This window comes from Euwallacea fornicatus, chromosome 3 (assembly GCF_040115645.1).
Source record: "Euwallacea fornicatus isolate EFF26 chromosome 3, ASM4011564v1, whole genome shotgun sequence".
NCBI classification, from domain to species: domain Eukaryota; kingdom Metazoa; phylum Arthropoda; class Insecta; order Coleoptera; family Curculionidae; genus Euwallacea; species Euwallacea fornicatus.
In genome coordinates this window covers 70,752-93,648 of record NC_089543.1, presented here as the reverse complement: position 1 = coordinate 93,648, position 22,897 = coordinate 70,752, and the positions used below count along the sequence as shown (strand labels likewise).

The 22,897-nt window shown below is 36.9% G+C and overlaps 1 protein-coding gene across 4 annotated transcripts; it reads left to right on the top strand.

Moving 5' to 3' along the window:
* The first annotated feature begins 470 nt into the window (after positions 1-470).
* On the top strand, positions 471-20,926 carry HUWE1 (HECT, UBA and WWE domain containing E3 ubiquitin protein ligase 1). 4 transcript variants are annotated; one of them, XM_066302468.1, is made up of 28 exons: positions 471-776; positions 1,236-1,528; positions 4,217-4,456; positions 4,514-4,783; positions 4,839-5,110; positions 5,158-5,617; positions 5,667-5,981; positions 6,031-6,249; positions 6,311-7,358; positions 8,908-9,041; positions 9,095-9,385; positions 9,469-12,525; positions 12,584-13,031; positions 13,172-13,345; positions 13,410-14,084; positions 14,145-14,309; positions 14,366-14,454; positions 14,509-14,908; positions 14,962-15,207; positions 15,263-15,456; positions 15,515-15,778; positions 15,994-17,350; positions 17,412-18,152; positions 18,223-18,411; positions 18,468-18,789; positions 18,842-19,007; positions 19,065-19,255; positions 20,181-20,926. In XM_066302468.1, exons 2-28 carry the CDS (start codon positions 1,268-1,270, stop codon positions 20,281-20,283), a joined length of 12,291 nt encoding a protein of 4,096 aa, XP_066158565.1. In that variant the 5' UTR covers positions 471-776; positions 1,236-1,267; the 3' UTR covers positions 20,284-20,926. The 4 variants fall into 4 exon arrangements, with proteins under 4 accessions (XP_066158565.1, XP_066158562.1, XP_066158564.1 ...); XM_066302465.1 differs by having other exon boundaries at positions 14,366-14,908; XM_066302467.1 differs by having other exon boundaries at positions 472-776; positions 5,176-5,617; positions 14,366-14,908.
* Positions 20,927-22,897: the final 1,971 nt, after the last annotated feature.

Here is a 22,897-nt window from a genome sequence, read left to right as displayed (position 1 = left end):
AATATTTCTTCTACAACTAAATATGGAATTTCGCAATAGGATATTCGCTAATTTACAGGATATACATTCAGCTCCATTGAAAAATCTGAAAAAATGTGATCAATCTTAAATAATAAACAATTTTTTTTTTTTTTGTATGAGGAAAATCTAAAGACACCCATGTCTGATGACGGATTGGCAGGGTAATGTGGGATTCACTGTGTTATACTAAGGAGCGCCTACCCACTAAAAACCTCGTTTGCAGCTTTCCACCGTCGGCCGGAACTGTCCCTCGGGATAAAACCTCGGTTATAATAGTAAACAATTAAAAATCATAAAAAAAATTGTATTAATTGAAAGTTTTCCTTTCATGTATGCTTCTTGTTGCTACGGACAGATGGCGAATTTGTTTCACCCCGGGGGTAGACAAATATGAAGTAGACTATATGAATGATTATGTTGATGAGGCACACATCAGTGTCAGTGCTGTCATTTCAACTCAACAAGACGTCATTTGTGGTGCGTCTAATCAAACGTCATTTTATATTTTTTTGTCCATCAAAATTTTAAGAAAAAACATTGGAATTCAAGTTTTTTGTAATGTAGATAGAGTAAAATAATTTCGTTTAAAGACTGTTAAAGTGTTGGTAAATCGTTGTATGAATTGCATTAGTGGCCACGTGGTGAAAAAACTCTGGACTCAATTTAGTGCCCCTAGCATTAAGGCCATTGTTCTAGAAAGAAAAAAAAATAGTCGCAATTACTGCCAGTGCTTCTCGTAGATGATGCTTTAAAAGGTATTGATGCATTATTAAAGCACTAAAAATCCATATATAAATGTTTGCAAAATAACATTGATGAAACGGATTTTTTGTGTTGTCATTCCGTTTCAATATGGCCGATAGATAGAGCGTACCTATAAAATTGTGCAATTTTCTGGCCACATTGACTTCGACTGCAGTTTTATAAATATAAAGTTCGGTGTAAGTGCTACAAAAAATTACGCATTACATTTAGTCAAAAAGTGATCCAAAACTCATCACAACCTATTTTACCATACATAAAATGTACCTGTAATCCTGCACAATAAAGTTGGGTTTATTTCACATGTTACTTCCATCATGACCTCTAGGGTTAAAACAATATTTACTAAATGAAAATGTGCCAAAATAGTTTTTCTACCCACTGCCATTTGACCCTTCTCATTATTTGACCCATTCAAATAAAACATATCATAAGTCCAAAAAACTTTCCAGTTCAAAGAACATGTGGTATTAAAGCCACTAAAATGAAGATCGACAGGTCAAGGGTGCGTAAAAGCACTTCGGATGTGCCTATTGAATGTATTCACCTTATTGAGAGACTACAACAATGCACTTCAACTGAGTTGCTAGAAGAACTGTCCACAATTACCTCATGGACTTATGGGAAATGTGAATTACTCCATTGGGCCACAGTTTTAGACATATTTGATAAAATCTTGGGGCAAGCTGCCGAAAAAAGTGAAGACAATAAATGGGCTTTAAAATGTGATAGCTATTCTGGAAAGGTAAGTGACAGAAGATTTTTATAAATAATAAAAGGAAATTTGTCAGTGTTTTGATTTTATGTTAGCTTTCAGAAAATAATACTCTAGATTTTTGGCTATTAGCCTACAAGTAGCAGTAAAACTTTGTAATTCAACTGGCTACATGTCAGAGTTGGCACAGTGACAAAAATAAAAGCAACTTTTGCAGGACATCATTTGATATAAAAATAAATAATACTGTTTTCTAGTTAGACTACAGATTAGGCAACATATATTTGAAAATTGAATTGGTGGAACTATTGGTAGACATTAAAATCAATATAACAAACCATTTAAAATTTCCTTTTTTACCACCTACAGAGGATTTCATTATAACAATTTTTAGAATTTTTTATAGTAAAATAAAAATTGACAATTTGTATTAAAGAATTAACTCTTAAAGCCATATTAAAAAATTTATTTTGAATTATGTTGGGTTTTCTAAGATCAAATTAAGCAAAATAAATAGTGTTTAGTGTTAATTTCAATAATGCTACCTTATTTTTTCTATTTATTTAGTTTTTCAATAGAAAACAAAGTGACATATCCTTTACTTTCTGTTCATTTATTTGTTTACAACATGTTAGATTTTGAAAACTACTGATTTTGTTTATTAGTAGCTGCATTTAATAAATATGGTTTTACAAATATCCAATTTCCCTCCAAAAAAATGAGTAAAAATTTATAAAGTCAAGTTTAATATTGACTTTTGATCTAAGACAATCTGGATTTCAGAAGGTAAGTAGGTAATGACTAACAATTTTAACTTATATTATGAAAGGTTTCAATATTACTTACAAAATTTTTGAATTACATTTTTTAGAAATATGTTTTTAGATAAATTCTTCTTTTAATATCAGTTACAATGCTTGGTATGAGGACCCTATTAGAACTAATGAAAGTGCTGATAAGGTAAAATACTTTCCTTAGTATTTAAAATATTAAAAAAAAAACAATAATTTTTGTTTGATTTTAGGTTAAATCCTATAATTTTATAAAAGTTAATTCAACATTTTGTAACTTGCCTGCTGTTAATAATATAGTAGTAATGATTATTTCCAACAATTTTCCACAGGCTCAAAGTAGCAATTTAATGAAAGAAATTAAAAATGAAAGAAAAACATTTTCTGACACTTGTGAAGTACAATACAAGGCAGTATTGGCCAAAGATTACAAGTGCCAAGGTACATTCTAATGAAGAAGACCAAGTGTCTTAAGAAACAAAACTTTAAGATTGGTAAAAATAGACTAAAAAAATATATTTAAGAAGAAAAGATATTTCTAAATATGAAGAAATGAATGAAGATTCATAAGAAATGTCAATACAAACAATAGAAATTGAACTGAGAGAAAAAGCAATATATTATATATACATATAATAAATCCAGGGAATCATCAACACTTTGGATCCAAATTAATCAAATATATTTTTACTCAAAAGCTAAAATAGTTAGAATTCAAGCAATTTGTGTTAATGCAAGAATATGTGTAACAAAGAAATTTTTTGTTAAAAAAAAAATCATAAATTGAAAATGTTCTGGTGTTTACCTGTGTTTTTATTAAAATTCCTTTATGCGTCTTTAATATCAGTTATCTAAGTAAAAAAAAGAAAGAAGTAAAAATTTGCTAATAAGAATAAGAATAAGAACATAGACAGGAAATCAAATTGTGAAAAGTAAGATCATTTTATTGATATCAAGAAACAGTCAGTCATTATTATCTATAATTGCTCAATAAAGTTAAATCATCATTTGATATTTTAAAGAAAGAAAGTCTGTCTGATACTTGCTAGAAAATGGGAAAGTATTGATTGCTATCTCTGCAATATATTTAAGGTAGTTAACAGAGCTAAAAGAATTTTGCCTAGTAATGGTAAGACTTGGTAAAAAGCCCCTAAATATTTACAAACGGTGCTCAACCAAAACTAGAAATGAGCTTCCATGTTAATTTGAGCTAAATTTATGTTATTTCCTCATTGATTAAAATAATATAAACAAATCCCTTATCTGGAAACATAATCTTGTCTCAGAAAAAACATGTGCACCTTCAATTCAATATCTACATTTCCTGCATTTTATTCTTGTACTTTTTCCAATTCACATTCTATTAGAAGTTTAGCACTGATTTGATAGTATTTTCATAAACATTTTTTACTTTGAACGGGAATTTTTTTTTGTTCTTTGTGCTGCTACATAATGAGACCTAAATTAGTTCTACATGTATAGGTATCTCAGATACCATAAGAGATAAAGATTTAGTTAAAAGGAGAAAGTTTTAGAGAATTTTATGAGAAACTCATACCTGACAAAAATAAATTTAGGTTTCACCATTTTTAAATTAAACCAAAAGTTATTTTAAAAATAAAACATTCATGCTAACTTTGTACGTAGATATGGACATCATCTGAAGTTTTTAAATATTCAGAAGACACCTCAAAAACCTTATAGGGAGAAATTTAATGTAAAAATAATTAAATCTAAAGCAATTCTTAAATTAAGCATGAGTTTCTTATAAAAGTTAAAAACATTCCCTATTTAACCAACTCTGTGTCTCTTATGATAATTGAAATTCCCACACATGTAGAACTAATTCACGATCAAGAATTTAGGCACTTATTGCCTGTAACTTGTTAACATACATGTTTTAGTAATAATTTCGATTTTTTTTTAGGACAAACTGTTACTAATATGTATTCTGAGGTTTACAAGTTTACTGATAGAGCACTCATTTTCGCGACACCTTTACAATTCAATGGAACATCTTTTGGTTTTATTGACATCCAACGAAATGAACGTTGTTCTGGAAGTCTTAAATTTATTATACATGTTTTCAAAACGCAGTAATTTCATTACACGTCTTAAGACTGAAGAGAAGGAGTGTTTATTGTCTCGACTTCAATATTTAGCAGAGGTATGTTCTGCTTAATTTAATTAGTTTTTGATCTTATTAATTAAATTTGTATTGTAGAACTGGGGTGGTAAAGAAAACGGGTTTGGCTTGGCCGATTGTTGCCATCCTCATAGAGGTATGCCTATATCCGCCAGTACGTTACATGTAGAGTTTCACAGAGTTGATTCAAAAGCTCCAAAACCTGAGCTGTCTGAACCAAGCTCTTCTAAAGGAATAAAACAAAATCTGTGTATCATTCACATTGAACATATTGATAAACTTAATAAAACACCTGCCGAAATTATGAAGTCCCTTACTACCATGTATGACATCCCCCCTGAAAAAGAGGTGTGTATTTTAACTTTCAATTAGACTCTTAAAATCATGCGATCGACTATTTCAGATGTGGCTTTTTACCCATGTGCGATTAGCGACCCATTTTGCTAATTATGAGAAAAGGCTGAAATGTGTCCAAGCCAGACTTCAGGCACTTTCAGTACTTGTTTATTCCAGTGCCATACAAGATTCTCCCTCAAATCTCTTGTATAATGGCATACTAGAAGAATTAGTGGAGGTTGTGGAACTAAACGATCCTCAATTAACTGATATAAGATGTGCAGCTTTAAGAAGTTTGACTGCTATTATTCATTTAGATAGGAATCCTCAATTCCCCAAGTAAGTATAATTGTTTTTGAGGAAGTTTTAATAGATCTAATGGTTAGATTTCCAATAAATTGTAGTCGGAGACCTGGAGCGCGATTAAACAGCATAATAGATGTAACTGGTGCTAGTCAGTATCACGGATTTCTACCTGCACTTGTAAGAAATTGTATCGCTTCGCTCACAAGCCAACAAGATTTCGGACAAACAGCGTTGAAAAACATGAAACTTCAAGATGAACCTTCATCTGCTGAAGTCAGCGGTGATGTACACATGTCGGGCAGTTCTCCGCCTGCTTCTCAGGGATTTCCTAGCACTTCTGCAAGAGATTTCATGCAAGATCCCTCAGTAGTGCTTACAGAGCCTATTAAGTTCCCAGTTAGCTTAACCACTGCCTTGTTTTCGTTTTTGTATCACCTTGCGAGTTACGACGTGGGAGGTGAGGCTTTGGTCTCTTGCGGAATGATGGAATCTCTATTACAGGTTATTAACTGGCAGGGATCTGAGCTCGATCATATTACAGTAAGTTAAGCAGAAACTTTATTACAACACCTAATTGGTGTGTTTTTAGTTTGTAACACGGGCTGTCAGGGTTATAGACCTCATAACCAATATTGACATGCAAGCTTTTCAAGCACATGGAGGGTTAACTAGTTTTATCAATCGACTGGACGTGGAGGTCGGTTTTTGTAAAAGCGAGCAAATGTATGTGGTCAAAGCGAATCAAGTGGAACAAAATTTTGAAGATGGCAATGTCCAATTAAGTCCTGAAGAACTTGCTTCCGTGGAACTTGAGTCTATAGATGAAAACACGGGAAAAACTTGCCTGCCCCAAAGAGCTGCCTTACTAAAATCGTTACTAAACTTTTTAAAGAAGGCTTTTCAGGTTAGTTCAAGGCAAGATATGCAATGTGGGGTTAATGTAATTTTTATAGGATTCGGCGTTTGCTGAAAGTATTCGACATCTAATGGAAGGACCACTGCCAAACGCCTTAAAGAATATCATTGCTAATGCAGAATATTATGGTCCTTCTTTATTCCTACTAGCTACCGACGTAGTGACTGTGTATGTCTACCAAGAACCTGCTTTATTGTCCACATTACAAGATAATGGTCTAACAAATGTAGTCATGCATGCATTGCTAGTGAAAGAGGTTTGTTTCACATATTTCATAATAAAATAATTTGTAATAATTTGTTTCTTAAAAATTTAAGGTGCCCGCTACTCGGGAAGTCTTAGGCTCTCTACCCAACGTATTTAGTGCCCTGTGCCTGAATTCACGCGGTCTCGAAGCTTTTGCCAAACACAAACCATTTGAGAAATTATTTTACATCTTGCTTTCACCAGGATATCTACCTGCTATGCGCAGAAGACGTAGTTCTGAACCAGCTGCTGACACTGCTTGTAATCTTGGCAATGCAATGGACGAGTTAATGAGACACCAACCTAGTCTGAGACAAGATGCTACAGTCGCCATAATAAGCCTTTTAGAGGAGTTAGTTTATGTGGGGACTGATCCAAAGTATGTTTGTTGGAGGCCGCACACTCGAGTTGAGCCTGTTACTACGACACCTGGTCGAACCCCTGCTACAGAAGGTTCATCAGATGAAGAAGAAGAAGAGGAGGAGGAAACATCCACAAGCTCCCAGAATGCGAATGCGCAAGCACAGAACGAAAGTGGATCTACTACTCCGCAACACCATCAACATCCTCCGCTTGGAAGTGAGCGCCAGCCGATTGCGATGATTGACTACATCTTGAACACAATGAAGTTTATCGATGCGATTTTGAGTAACAATTCTACTGACGATCACTGTCGTGAGTTCGTTCAGAAGGGCGGGCTAAAGCCGTTGCTCAGGCTTTTGGGTTTGCCAAATTTGCCGGCTGACTGCCCCGTAACTAACACAGCTCAAGCTGTGGCAACAGTCTGCAAGAGTATTTTAAACCTCGCTCACGAACCCTTCATTTTTCAAGAAGGCTTACAACAACTGAGTGAAGTCTTGGATCGATTGAAACCACTGTGCGCTCCCGCAGAAGACTCTAAAACTATGGGCGGCTCTAGATTGTTAATGGAATTGGCCAGCGCGGTAGACCCATCTGCTGCTTTTAATAACGCCCAAGCTACTCCACTGTTACATGCAATGGGGGCGGCTCATGGATATGTACTTATGTTTGTGCACGTTTGCCGTACTGGACAGACGGAAATACGCAGTTTGTCTTTACAACATTGGGGCAAGAAAGAAGGAGTTAGGGTTCTAAAAGGTAGGTTTTCTATATTATGATAATTGTATATTTCAAAGCATTTATCATTGATTATTTTTCAATTTTCAAGTTGGCTTTATTTTTGTGGACACCATGGAGAAAGTGTTAAGCAGAGTTTGGTACCATACTAAAATATGGACCTTCTATTGTTTTGTAATAAAAAAGAGTTTCCAAATACCTTTCCGTTTATTAACAATTTGCAATTTTGCAAACATCTGTAATCGTCACTTTCAATATTCAATTGCATATATCTTGAAAACCATTATTTCTAAGATTGCCAACGTGTTAATAAACTTGTATTAAAATTGAACGTAGAATTCAAAAATGCAATAATATACAGGGTGAGTCGGGAGGATCGTGCCAAACTTCAGGAGCGTGTTGTACATGAAAAATAAATGTAAAAAAACTCAAATGTTGTTATCCAATTTTCGTTTGTTTACAAGTTATAGCGTAAATAAAATTAAAAAAATTTATAAATTTCACAAGGAATTCCATAAATTAACGTTTGGATATCATAGTAAATGTTCAAAAATATTGCCATTAACTTCTAAACATTTTCGGCTTCGTCTATGAAGAGCATTCGTTGCGCTCCTGATTGTTTCATGTCTTTCTTTAATAGCAGCTGTAGCATTTCTAATGCGTTGAATTAGTGCATCTTGAGTGTCCACTTTTACTCTGTACAGTTCTGTTTTAAACCAACCCCACAAACAATAGTCTAGTGGTGTGAGGTCTGGAGACCTTGGAGGCCAACTAATAGGGCCACCACGACCAATCCAACGTATTAATTTAAGGAATTTCTTATGAAATTTATAAATTTGTTTAATTTTATGTTTTAATTTTATTTACGCTATAACTTGTAAACAAACGAAAATCGGATAACAACATTTGAGTTTTTTTACATTTATTTTTCATGTACAACACGCTCCTGAAGTTTGGCACGATCCTCCCGACTCACCCTGTATAACGTGTTCCATTAAAAAAAAAATTTTTTTGTTGCCTATTTTTTTAGAGACACTGTATAAATAAAAATATTTTTAAAATGTACTCTATAAGGTTATACATATAACTAAAAAGAAATTTCTGAAAAAACTGTAAAGTCTTAATGACTTAACGCGCCCTTAGTGGACATGCCTGTATAATCAAATATCATGAATTTGAATTATTTTAGGGTTTAAAATTAAAAGTTTTAAATGGGGGATTTCGTTTATTGTTTAAAAATACAAAAAAAAAGTTAGCGAATAACTGTCAGGTCTGACATTGGAGACTGAAACTTGGTAAATTAGAAATTTTTTAATAGTATCTTAAATTCGTCTACTGAAACTACAATTCTTTCAACATCTAAGCGAATTAGTAATTCTAACAGTTTTCAAAATCTCTTCAGTAATTATAAAACCAAAAAATCAGCAATTTTATGTTTATAGAGATTATTTGAAGACAGAAAGAGATTATTTGAAGACAGAAAGAGATTATTTTAATTGATTGATTGACTTATCGTGTATAATGGTGAGTGACTAATAGGGGATTCTAAATGCCTACTTCTTTTTGACAGGCTTAGCAGAATTGTACACAGCTTTAGTTTGGGAAAGTACTCTTCTGTTGGCTTATTGCAGTGATGATTTAATTCCCTCCGAGTGTGACTTCACAAGAGAAAATATTGAAAAGCTAAATCAATTTTTCGACCGCGTAAGTCTTTTGTCTGATTCTAAGGGATTTTGTATCAACATTAAATCATTCAGTGTGAAACAACTCAAAACGTGGCAACGGAAGCGTCAAGCCATGCTTCTACAATAGAGGCAATGTCGACCGGAAGTGCTCCGATGGAAGTAGATGGAACCGAGCCTCCGAAACCAGACAGTCGAAATCTAAAATATATCAAGCCTTTGTTAGGAGCATCATCCAGGCTGGGACGCGCACTTGCCGAATTATTTGGTCTTCTAGTAAAGCTTTGCGTGGGTTCTCCTGCTAGGCAACGTCGGGGCCAGAATATTGTTGCTGCCACTCCTTCTCCGTCCGTCCATGCCAAGAAGGTCAGTAAAGTAAAAGCAAACGTATTCATTTTATAGTGCCAGTATTATATGATGGTTATTTTTATTTCAACAACTTATTTTAGGTGGCATTAGCATTGAACGCACTACTAGCCAAGGGCTTAGACTGTGATTCGCTCCCTCCTTGTCCAACCCCTAAATGTCGTCTCACTTTTCTTATTTGCAGCGTCGGATTTACAAGCCCCATGTTGTTCGACGAGCGCCGCTATCCATATTATCTTATGCTCAAGAAGTTTGTCAGCATGGGAGGTCAAGCTACCTTTTTTAAGACCTTTAAGTGGTCTTTGCAGGGCGATGGTGAAGGTCCTAGTGACGTAAACGCTTTACCCGAAGGCACATTAGGCTTCTTAGATGCTTGGCTTACTTTGCTAGAGAAAATGGTTAACCCAAAAGCCATTTTGGAGAGTCCTCATATAATTTCAAATAGGCCCAATCCGGGCTACAATTTCGACCCCTTGAAATATCTGATTCAAATCCATAGACTTGCCTTTGATAGCATTGAAAGGCTTTGGAAAAATACCCCTATTACTTCTTATGGTCCTCGTATTACTGAGACAGTTTTAACTATCCTCAAACATATTTATTGGGGAGAAAAAATAATTAAGGATAAGCTGAAACAAGAAGAAATTAGAACTGATCAGGCCAGTTCTAGCAATGGTCCTGTAGGAATTAGAGATTCTGACGATAATTTACGTCAACTAATGGATATGGGATTTTCGAGAGAGCACGCCATAGAAGCCCTATTGCATTCCAATAATTTGGAACAAGCCACAGACTATTTATTATCTAACCCTCCAAATTCTAGAGCCACAGTTGCAAATATGGACGTAGAGGCTACAGAAGATGATCAAGTGATGCAGGCTATTGCCATCTCACTAGGTTGTAATACCACTTTAGATAATCCACATGTGACTGTGGATGAGTTGCGTTCTTTATTAGATGAATTTACCAAAACCGCCCTAAACATGTGCCTGGAATTACTAAACAAAATGCCGGAATTGGTACACAAGACTTGCGAATTGTTGGTCACCATCATGAAACGAAATGGTCCGGAATATAGGGATGATTTGTTAAAGTCCGTAGTAAGGAGCATTCAAGAAAATGCCACAATTATAGCTAGGACTACTTTAAATTTAGCTACCAAAGCGCTTTACGACGCTATGGTGGAACTGGATGCGTCAAAACGTCTGGCCAATTACACCCATCTTTTCATATTATTCTATGAAGTGGCGTCGTACTACGAGATGAAACTGCCGTTAATGGCAATTTACGGAACTCCTTTAGTGGATTTATTGATTAAGATAGTGCGATGGGCAGCCGTTTGTATGAGTAGGCTTAGTAGAACGTGTCCAGACATTGTGGAGCCTAAATGGTTAGCTCCTTGTTTGCTACTTATTGACGCCTATTCAAAAGTAGCCAATCGCACTGATCGCAAGTGCAAAATGCATATAAGTACCAATAGGGTGTGGAGATGGTATGATCTTGTTACTGGTAGGTGGACATATTATTCCATTGCTAATAACAGAATTATAAACGATGCCTATTGGTCAGGAGAACAAAGTGTTAGAGTCACTTGTGGACGTAAAAGATATACTATAACCTTCCCTAACATGTTGCAAATGAATGATGAAACTGGCAATAATCGACCTATAGCTATGACTCTATTGACATTGACGCATCCAAGTTGTACAAATATTAACGAAGATCCTACGGTAGACCCGCTTTTCGCAGAGCTTACGGCTAAAGAGCGAGCTCGGTGCATGCCTGTTCCTCCACTATCTAATTATCACATTAAAATGGTGTTGCAGTGTTGCGTTGGTCTGTTACATTTGCCCTTAAGTAGAGACCTGTTGCATTCAATTTTGCAAGTTTGTGTCAGGTTCACTAGAGACTTCGAAATGGCCAAATTGTTCGTTGCTGCTGGTGGAATAAAGTGCCTGCTGGGTTTCAGATACATTTCCGATTTTGGAGGATTTGGAGTTCTTGCTACTATTTTAATTAGGCACGCTTTAGAGGAACCAAATACTCTCACTTATGCCATGGAGAAAGTTATTAGAGGAAGAGCTTTGGGTACTATTCCGCCCCCTTACAGAGACTTAGTTTATTTGTCAAGACAGTTAGGAGCCGCAGTAACGCGAGATCCGGACGTATTTTACGAAGTAGCAAAGAATATTTTGAGAGTGGACATTTCTGCGACTAAACCTGGAGATGCTCTTGATGCGGCTTTTCCTCTTAAAGTGGAACCTACAGCAAGAAGCAAGGCTCCACCTTTAGAAGAGATCGTGTCCGTTCAGGTTGTGTATCAGTTACTTGACTGTCTCGTGAGACCGTTAGCAGTTAAGTTACGAGAGGAAGCGGGAGATGAAAAGACACCTACTGATCCCGTTACTGAAACTCCCCTCTCTGCTGGGCCTTCCACTTCACAGAGTACTGCAGAAAATAAGAAAGACCGCTCGAAAGGTGCCCCTGCAACTAGTGAGAAGAAAGACGACAAAGGAATCTTGAGACCGATGTTACCGAAATCAGTTATATTAAAAATCTTAGCTGATGCAGTGGTTTCTTATGGACCTATAGCTAAGCTTGTAACTGAATACACTTACAGTCCTAGCTGTCCAGGCTGTGGAGAAATTATTAAGGAGAATACTTCAGCATTAGCATTTATTTTTGATAAAATCCTCCCAGAAACACAAAACATATCTGATTCGGATTGTTCTACTATGTGCAGAATGTTAATAGCTGCATTGGCGTCTGCCAACCATTCTCCAGAAGCCCAGCTTTTACTTGTGAGTGAAGTTAAAGCGGCTTTAAGCAGGGCTCTAGCGTTACCAGAAAGCTCTGAAAAGCACAGCCAAATTCAACACATCTGTAGCATTATTTCGACCATGATTGACAACTGTCCCATGCCACCCAGAGGAACCAGCAATGTTGCCCCTGTTAATAATATTATCAAGATGATGATCCGACGAGGGCTTTTTAGCGACTTAGCCAAAATTCCTCATTTCCTTGATTTATCTTCCCCCCACACCTCGTTCACTGCAAACGCAGTATTGAAACCGCTGGAATCGCTTTCACGGACTATTAACCAACCAGGACCTACTACCACTACTGCTAAGGGAAGAAAGGTGTGTGTTTAACCTATTTTTTTATAACTGCAATATGAAGAATTTGTATTGTGCCTAGTCGAGTTCAGCCGGAGCTGAAGACGCCTCTTCCGGAACTAGTATCCAAACTGAGCCTACCCGATTGGAAGAAGAAGATGCAGACAACGCTGAGGACTCACAATCTGAAGTAGCTACTGAACGAACTGAGGGTGAACGTGAACATGTCAGATTGGAAGAGATTATGGAGCAAATTTTAGATGGAGCTACTGAACGAGTTCGTAGTTCCACTATGGAAATTGATGACGTCGGAGGATTAGGAGGTTACGATCCTATTGATGTAGAACCCACGGAAGAATTAATGAGCACCGATTCCGGAGAATCCGATTCTAATCCTTCAGATGATAACGATGAAGACGGAAATAACGATGATGATAATGGGGTAGATGTCAACATGGATGATAATGATGATAATGACGATAATAATTATGAGGATGACGACAATAACGATGGTGAGCGTCGTGGTAGAGGTGAGTTTATTGTTATTGGTTGATTTGTAGTTTAACGATTATTTGTGTTTAATGTTGCCAGGGCGTCTCAGAGGTGCGTTGTTTAATGATTGTTTTATTTCATTACTTTAAATTGTATTTTTAATTACATTATTCAACAGACTCAGAACTTCTGGAAGATACTGGCTTATTTAGAGTGGCTACGAACGATAGAGATGAAGACGTCTTGATGATCCATTATGAAGGAGAGAATGAAACTCCTCTGCCTAGAATGATTAGATGGAATGAAAATGGCTACACTGTGCCCATGTTGGATGACAACTCTGGAGATCATGGTATATTATTTATAGAGTAATATAAATATATGTATATTGGCATTTATACATTAATTATTGTTAGTAATCATCCATCCCTTATTATTATCACGAAATGGGGGCGATGCAAGTCAAAACACCGTAGCCAGAAATCAACGTACCAACAGACCGCGACGTTACCAGTATTTGTTTAATCCAAGGAATTCTAATCCGCCTGTGATACTTCAGAGGTTACTGGGAACACATGACCCTCATGCTATGGCAAACATGATGACTGCTAACAATATCTTGGCTGCTCCCTCGGATATCACTAGAGAGCAGGCAAGGGTGGTCATTATGGACAATTTGGGAATAATCCCTCCTAACGAGGAGCAAATAGATTTCGTTGACCAATCAGGATATTTGTTTGGACCTAGTTTGGCGGCCACACTGAGTCATGTGCCACCAGTAGTCCACTGGTGGAATATGGAATCGAAGCTTCTTGATTTAGAATCTGTGTTCGACTGCACCTCCTGGATTTGCAACCGCTTAATGCCCATGCTAATAAAATATAGAAATGAGGAATTGAGACTTAAAAAATCAAAAGAAGAAGAGGAGAAGGCTAAAAGACGAAAACCTAAAGCTGAAACTGCCGAAGCCACTGGAGAAAATAAGTCTGACATGTGGCACGACATTGCGAGACCTTTCGATGATTCGGATGATACTCCCGTTTTGTTGTTTAACTCTGACGGAGAACTATTGAATGATCCAGTTAATAGAGGTATGTTAATAATTGTTGTTAACTTTTTTTTATATTGATTTTGTGTGAATAAATCTACAGATCAAGCGGAAAGGACTTCTAATGATCAACCAGCACCTCTAAGAGGGCAAGAAGGCGGCGAAACTGCAGATAGGGACCCAATGGTTGTGTTTGGAGTGCCGGCGCAAAGAAGTGTGGTCATATATCCAAGCGAATCGAATTCAGGAGACAGCACTACTAATAGAGGTAATTTATTGTTGAATTAATAATACCTATAGACCAGTCATTATCCCTTTTCTCAGTGGAAATCGACGGTGTGCCTATTGAACAGTCCAATACTTCAGGCGGGTCTAACACCAGCCAACCTTCAGGTTCTACACAAAACGAAATGGTGGTTTCTCCTTTGCAAGTAAACTTCCGAACGGATTCAAATCCCGTTTCCCAGCCGGACCAAGCCACTATCGCTGTCCAAACTCAGTCCAGCAGCGGAGTGTCTACTGAGCGAACTGAAGATAGCAATAGCAGGGCCGACTCAGAGAATAGCGAAATCGATTATTATTCACCAGAAATGGCCTTGTCTGCGTTTTTCCCGAACCCTAGACGATTATTCAACCGGGATAATGAAGATCATGACTCTGATGATACACCCAGATTCCGAGGTAGCCCTGCATCTTTACAGGCAATTTTCGAAGAAACTATTAATCAACATATTGAGGAATTCGCTGCAACTCGAGACAGGGAACGTGCTCAAGGTGAAGGTACTTCAAGTAGTAGTTCGTCTGAACAACAGAGCCAGGCTGATGAGACTCAAGGACCTACTGAAGTAGCAGGCGGCACTGGTGAAGGTTGGTTTTATTGTCTTAAGAAGCGTGAAAAACATTTTTAATTCACATTTTAGCTGTCACAGAAACGAGGGAATCTACAGAACCAGTCATTGTAAGTGTGCCATCAGCACCTTCGGCCGCTGGTCCCAGCACTTCTCGAGATGATGATGATATTCCTGAAGGCGTTGATCCGTCATTCCTAGAAGCGCTTCCTCCAGAAATTAGGCGCGAAGTTCTAGAACAACATAGAATTTTATGTTTGCAGCAGAGACTTGCTGCCAGAACTGCGGAAAATGCTACACCTGCTGCTACTGGAGAAAGTAAAGATTTACCTTATTATGCTAGAATATTTCTTTTTACCATTTCTTCAATCAGGTTCTGCCTCGAGTGAAGGACCTCAAGAAGTAAGCCCTGAATTCTTGGCTGCCCTGCCTCCGGCTCTTCAAGAAGAAGTTCTGACGCAGCAAAGATTGGAACAACAAAGGCAGGCTGCAGCTAGGGCTCCGCCTAATGAACCTGTCGATGCTCAAGCATTTTTTCAAACTTTACAGCCTTCTTTAAGAACCATGGTATTATAAATAATTTTTATGATTAGATCTTTAAACAAATAGATTTCAATTGTTCTAGATATTGTCAGATATGGAGGACTCTCAGATGTCAGCATTGCCGCCTGAATTGGCGGCTGAAGCGCAAAATCTCCGACGAGATTGGTATGCTCGGAATAGACAATTGGCCCAGGAGCGGTTTTTGCAGAGCAATTTGCCAACCATTATCCGACGCACTAGGGGCGATAGACAAGGCAGCAGACCTATAACTTTCCAAAGGGGAGGGTGGAGTCAGTGGAGCCGAGATTTTATTTCCAGTTCATCTGTACGAAGTGTTACCAGTCAGGTATTTTAAATATAAATATTATTATTTTGCATTTAAGAATATTTATCATCAGACTTTGAATGATTTAATCATACAGGGTCTGCAGAAAAAAAGTTGAACAGTAGAATGAAGTAACATCCGTTTGCAAATATATGCAAGAAAGTAAAAAAAAACCTCTCGAAGATATCGGAAGCCCGAAAGTTGTATTTTTCGCAAACAATGTCTTTTTTTTTCAGATGAGGATCCGGGGTCGTCAGTTGTTAGATCATGAAGGCATAGCTTGTTTATTGATATTACTTTTTACCGACGACCCACATCTAAACAAATTACGTCTTCACAGAGTAATACGGAACTTATGCTACCACGCACCTACTAGAGAGTGGATAATAAACGCACTTTTGGCCATTATCGATAAGAGTGTGAATGCTAAAGATGATCTTACATGCAGACCGTTAAGAAGAATACCCCGAGCGGGACCGCTGACTAGTAAACTACAGACTGATACTAAACATTTAAATACCGGCGGGCACTGGTTAACAATCCGCATGGAAGCTGCATTAGGTTGTGCTGCCAACGTTTTTATCGTAAACAAAAGCGTTGGTAAAAAAGTAGAACGTCTGAGTGGTTGTCAAGTTATTGGGGTTCACCCCCAAGCAGCTCCTGTTGTTTGTCGAAATACCTTAGATTTGTTTACGGCTTTAGCCAAAGCTTTTCCTTCTTGCCTTTTGCCAGTGAAGCTCTTTAGAGATGACGCTATGGAACGTAATCCAATTACTCCTGTTAAACTGAACGCCCCTGGCCAACCGGACTTCTGGGACATTCTGTTGAAATTAGATTCGGCTGGAGCTAAAAAAGGAAAGAGCATTGCCAAGCCTTCGGTCAATTCCAGCACAACTGAAAGCGACAACTTAATTTTCGACAACACTGTTTTTGGAAGATTATTGAACATGCTAGGATCACCGGTTGTACATGTAAACACTCAGCTAACAGATAATTTACTTAAACTGCTTTCTGTAACCACCTCTGGAATGCCCGAGTTAGTTAAACCTCAAAGAATGAAAAAAGGAGGAGTGTTCCATCCAACAACTGAGTATAGCGACGAATCGCCGGTAACCGCATTGGCCACTGCCGTCAATGTGATCACATATAAGAATTGCTCGGAGGAAGGATTGGAATTTATAACAAATCTTCTTTTGAATCTCGCCAGCGCTTCACTCGATATGAGTTTCATGATTCTGAATCTTTTACTAAATGGTGGGAAGGAAATGGGTTTAATTGTAGAGGAACAAATACAGAGCATGCATCAAGACCTTCGGGACTTCTTGTACATGTTAAAGAAGAAAGAGGATAAAGAGAAAGATAAAGAAAAAGAAAAGGATAGCGGACCATCGACTTCAAAAGGAGTTATCTATAATAGGTTCACTAATGAGCAGGTTATTATAACTGCTTCGACTAAGGTTAAGGCCGCTTGTGAACTTCAGTTGCCTGCCATGGTGCCTTTAACTACGAAATGTTCAAGCCAAATATATTTCTTGAGAGTATTAAGAGTCATAGTTCAAATAAGGAATTCTATTAAGAACACTATAAAGCGAAGTAAGTACTTTTAACTGAAAAACCTAGAAACGGTAACATTAATTGTTTAATTTCTTTCTAGATTGTATTGATGCAGAATTGTCAGCCCTAAGTGAACAACTAAGACCTCTAGAAAGCTTATGGGATACTCTTAGTCATTGTCTTTTGGAACTAGAACACGCGCCAGACCATCACGCGGTTTTAGTTTTACAGCCAGCTGTAGAAGCATTTTTCTTAGTCCACTCTCCCCAACAAGGAGCCTTTTTCGTTAGCAATAGCGAAAGGGACGAGTTGTCACTTAGTAGTACTTCCGCCCAAATTACAACAAACCCACAACAAAATCTTGCACCTGGATCGGAGCCACGTAGCGACGTTGCGGATGCAGGCCCCAGTGATGGAGCTACGGACTTCCACCCTTCAGGTGAAACTTCAACCGGAGTTTCCTCCATCCCAGAAGACGGTTCACGCGCAAGTTTCGACTTCGAACATCGTCATGCTGAGCCACGGCATATTACACCAGAGCAACAGAAATTTTTAGCCTTCGCGGAGAAACATAGAACGGTGCTCAATCAGATACTCAGACAGAGTACCGCCCATTTGGCAGACGGGCCCTTTGCAGTGCTTGTTGACCACACCAGGATATTAGATTTCGATATCAAAAGACGATACTTTAGAACTGAATTGGAGCGAATGGATCATGGAATTCGTCGGGAAGAGACTGCCGTTCATGTAAGGCGCAGTAACGTGTTCGAAGATTCGTTCAGGGAATTGTTCAGAAGAGCTCCTGAAGAATGGAAAAATAGATTTTATATTGTTTTTGAGGGTAGGTTTTGTTAGTTAAAGTTTTAGAAGGTCCGAAAATACTGTACTTGTTAACCTTTGTTTTATTGCAGAAGAGGAAGGTCAAGATGCAGGTGGCTTATTGAGGGAGTGGTACGTGATAATATCCAGAGACATTTTTAATCCCATGTACGCCTTGTTTACGGTTTCTCCAGGGGATCGTGTGACTTACATGATTAATTCTGCCAGTCATTATAATTCTAATCATTTATGTTACTACAAATTTGTAGGAAGAGTTATCGGTGAGTTTAAATTAAAAATATATGATTTTTTTGTATATATTTTTTTCTATTTTCAGCCAAAGCGATCTATGACAACAAGTTGCTGGAATGCTACTTTACTAGATCTTTCTATAAACACATCCTGGGGATTCCAGTTAAATATACCGACATGGAGAGTGAAGACTACAGTTTCTACAGAGGCCTTGTATACTTGATGGAGAACAACATTAATAATTTAGGACTTGATTTGACCTTCAGTACTGAAATTAGCGAATTTGGGGTCACTGAAACTAGAGACTTAATACCCAATGGTAGACATTTTCCCGTTACCGAGGAAAATAAAATGGAATACGTGCGTCTGGTTTGCCAAATGAAAATGACTGGAGCTATCAAACAACAGTAAGTCTCTTAAATCTTTCTTTTAATATCACACTGACTCCTATTTTTACAGGTTAACAGCATTCTTAGAGGGTTTCTATGACATAATACCTATGCGTCTGATTTCGATATTCAACGAACAAGAGCTGGAACTACTTATTTCCGGACTTCCAAACGTGGATATTGATGATCTTAAGGCAAATACAGAATATCACAAGTACCAGTCCAACTCTCTTCAGGTACGTACAAATATAATCGAAACATGTAATTATAATAACTTGTTCTTCTTATTGCAGATTCAGTGGTTCTGGCGTGCCTTAAGGTCATTCGATCAAGCCGATCGAGCAAAGTTCCTTCAATTCGTTACAGGTACTTCAAAAGTGCCTTTGCAAGGCTTTGGTGCCCTCGAAGGTATGAATGGTGTACAGAAATTCCAAATTCACAGGGATGATCGATCTACTGATCGTTTGCCGTCCGCACATACCTGGTAAGTAATTGGACTAACTTTGAATAGGTTATTGCGTATTTGGTACTTGTACAGGAATGTTCAGAAGTAACATATAAAATTTAAAGTAATATTTTCTATATTGGGAAAAAAGACTGAAACATGCAAGGAAATTTAATTTTGTTTTGTTTGCAAAGATAAGTGGGTCGTGTCGAGCTTTTCGGAAAGGTTGCTAAAATATTAGGCCTAATCTGTTGATTCAGGAACGAGTGATTAGATGTGTGGTGGGCTATTATCACTGCTGTGCTTTTCACTTTATATCTATTTTTTGACGAGGAATAGGTGTATAAAGTTTAGACGTTACCTTTTGAGTCACCTTGTATGCATGAATGAATGATAGACGAGAAGCACGAAAGTGGTTTTACCTCATTGACGTAGGCCAGAATGTTGAACCCGTTACGCCCCTCCTAAGTGGAGTTATGTTAGCTTCGTTAACTTGTTCTATTGGGGCAACTCTTTGATTTCCTTGTGTTGGGTATCCCAAGCAGTTCAAGCTCCTATTGGAGCCAAATATTTTGCCAGCACGTACCTAGATGTCGTATTCGACTCATGTCCTTCACTCGAGGTGTATGGTAATTACTTACCACAATTCAAGTCTAAAATACCAACTCTCCACCAATCAGTCATCTGAAGTAAATTTTAAAATTTTGGAAGTACCCACAGTAATTACTGTTCATGGAGTCAGTCTAGAAGCCCTAAAAGTATTGAAATTTACGTACATAAATGCAGTTAAATTTCTCGAAATCTCATAAGCGGAATTAGGTCCGAACAGTAAGATGCTTTAAACATTATCCTTTGAATGAAAAATAATTAAAAGAGGTTTAGAGAATCAATTTGTATCTTCTATTTACTGGTTTGTTTCACCCAAAAGGGTTTTGAACATTTTTTTTCACGAAACGTCTTTTAGTTTCAATCAATTGGATTTACCAGTATACGAGACATACGATAAGTTGAGGGCCTACCTGTTGAAAGCTATCCACGAATGTTCCGAGGGTTTTGGCTTCGCTTAAGTAATCCTTTAATGTTGTTTAAGACTGATGTGTTAATTTGTTTATATAATATCATTCTCTAGTGTAATCTTGATGTGTACATAAAATATTTAAAGCGTACGTTACCGGCGGAGTTCGAGGGATATAGCTATATCAGATGTAACGTTAACTGTACAGAGAACTTACATATGTAAATTGCATTCTATATTTGAATTTTTATTTTAACTGTGTATTTTAAAAAATGTATATTCAGTTTTTAGTTTAGCGGTTTAATTTGTATTTTGTTATTTGTAAATTCCCATTAGGGTCGCAGGTGTATTTTTGTATTGGGCCCCTAAGGCATTCGAGTGTGATACATTGAATTTGTTTTGTCAGATTCGCTCTTACATATTGTAATAATAGTAGGTAATGATAGAAATGTTTTTTAGTATTTTTTAGCGGTAGTTCACTTGGAGTTAAACAACTATTTAGCTCATTTTCTACTCAAAAAACAGAGTTGTAACTATTAAAAAGTGAGTTTTGTGCGTACAGGATGGTTTATCAACATTATTTTTTATAATATTACCTATCATCATAATTAACGCGAATTAAACTAAATAAATTCTCTAAGAAAACTGTACCATGGAAATAAATATTTACGTTTCAAATAAAGAATTTGCGTTCCCTCGATATTTATTATTTTCCAAATTACCAGAAAAGCGGGGAAAAACAAACAGTGGAACTTTTGCGTGTTCTTATACGTTGCACCGGAACTGAAGTTGTTTCCTCTTTTCCGAGCGTTGAAAAAATCTCAATGCTGCTTAAGATAAATATTTCAAACTTAATAGATTTCTACTTCAGCGACAGATAGGTATCCTTTACAAATATAAAATTCCCAACGAAGTAACCTCGTGGCATTATCGAGTATTTTTTAACCGTATCACCTTGAGCAATCCGCTTCCTTCATCTTCGTGCAGAAAGAATCGCACTCAAGTGCATTTTAGCTTTGACTTATTCATTGCATCTATTTCCTGCTTGCGTCACTGCCGGACAAACAAGCATCTCGCCTTGTTGCATGCTTTTTAACAAGTGCTGTTTGTGTGTTATACTATTACACCAGTTCCTTATAAGGATTAAGTCATGTTTGCTTTGGTTATTCGATAACTTTATTCCGATGACTGTATTAGCGCAATTAGGTTACATTTTTCATGGGAAATTTTCCTTGTTTAATGACCTCTATTGCGGCACAAAAGGAGAAGTTCGGAGAGCGTCATATCGATCTGTATTTTACGTGACGATTTGCATTAATACAAATTGTCAATCACCCTTAAGCGAGTTTTGGTCGTTCAAGAGCATATGACGTCGATAAGAGTGTCGTTACCCCTCTTACTCATTTAAGTAGCTTTCACAATATGTTTAATTTGATGATAGTTTGTTATGCACCAACTTTCTAGTACATGAATCCGGTATATTTTTACAAATTTATTTTAAAAATAATATATAAACGGTGCATATTATAAAACTAAAAAGTGATAAGATCTATTGTTGGCTGGTAAATGACATTGATACAATCGGTCGATGATATAAGTTGCTTGAACTCCGAGAATTAATTAATACATACACATTATAAGAGGCTTTCGTAATATGTATTGCAAAGTAAATGACAAAAGGTTATCTTGATAATTTATAAATGTGTTTTGGTTGAAATATTCCAGTGCATAAAACTGCGTCGAATTTTCCATAACCTACCCAAATACGATTTTAATAATGAAAAATCGTAAACGAGCTTACTTTAGGCCTAATTATCATTAATATATTTATCTCGTGGTTATCACTTAGTGGTTTTAAGATGGATATTCAAATGCTCATTGGTTTACAGCGATATAATAACCAAGAAGAACAATTTAGTAATGGTTGAAGAAATTAATTTATTTGTCGAGCAATGACGGAAACGAAACTGTGATAACATTGGAAAACTGTAGATTTTGCAATATGTATCGTTTAAAAGGAAATTTTCAGGCGTCACGTGCTGTAAACACATGTTCAAAGCGTACGTCGAACAATCTCTTGCGTAACTGCAACGTGAAGAATAATTATTTTCATTACTCACTACACCTACAAAATGTTGCTTTATGTAACACGATCATATTCACATTACTATAACGCAAGTTCTAGCCGGCTACCGTTATCATTCCTTCAAAGTACACGTGCGCTAACATAGTCCAGCTGTAACTGTTTTTCGTAATGTGGTTTTTGAAAAAATATTTAGAATGTGGGCACTTAAGGGAACGTGCCCACGCACGCCTTTACCCACAAAAGTCGTTCGGTTCTGCTGCCTCTCTTTGTTTCTAAACCATTTATCATTCGGTTTAATTTATAAGAGTCCTTTTAGGCACTAACGCCTTGTAATATAAATTTATAATTGGTATTATACAAAATTACAAAAGCTGCTAAACGGCCACTTGCGGTAGGTTATGATTCGAACTGTTCACGGTTATTTTTGCACTCCAACAATGGAAACCTTCGTTTACTGCTTTTGGTTAAAGGACGTGCAATAGGTAATTATGTAAATCGCAGAAAAACAAGAACTTCCAGGTTTTACTTAAGTCAAATCGATTTACATTATCTATTTTATTATTTCTGTGGATTTTAGTCC

Coding starts and splice junctions, on each gene's coding strand:
- HUWE1 (XM_066302465.1), top strand. CDS start 1,268: ATGAAGATCGACAGGTCAAGGGTGCGTAAAAGCACTTCGGATGTGCCT. Junction 7,359..8,907: donor AGGAGTTAGGGTTCTAAAAG/GTAGGTTTTCTA, acceptor TCTTTTTGACAG/GCTTAGCAGAATTGTACACA. Junction 18,790..18,841: donor ACTGGAGCTATCAAACAACA/GTAAGTCTCTTA, acceptor CTATTTTTACAG/GTTAACAGCATTCTTAGAGG.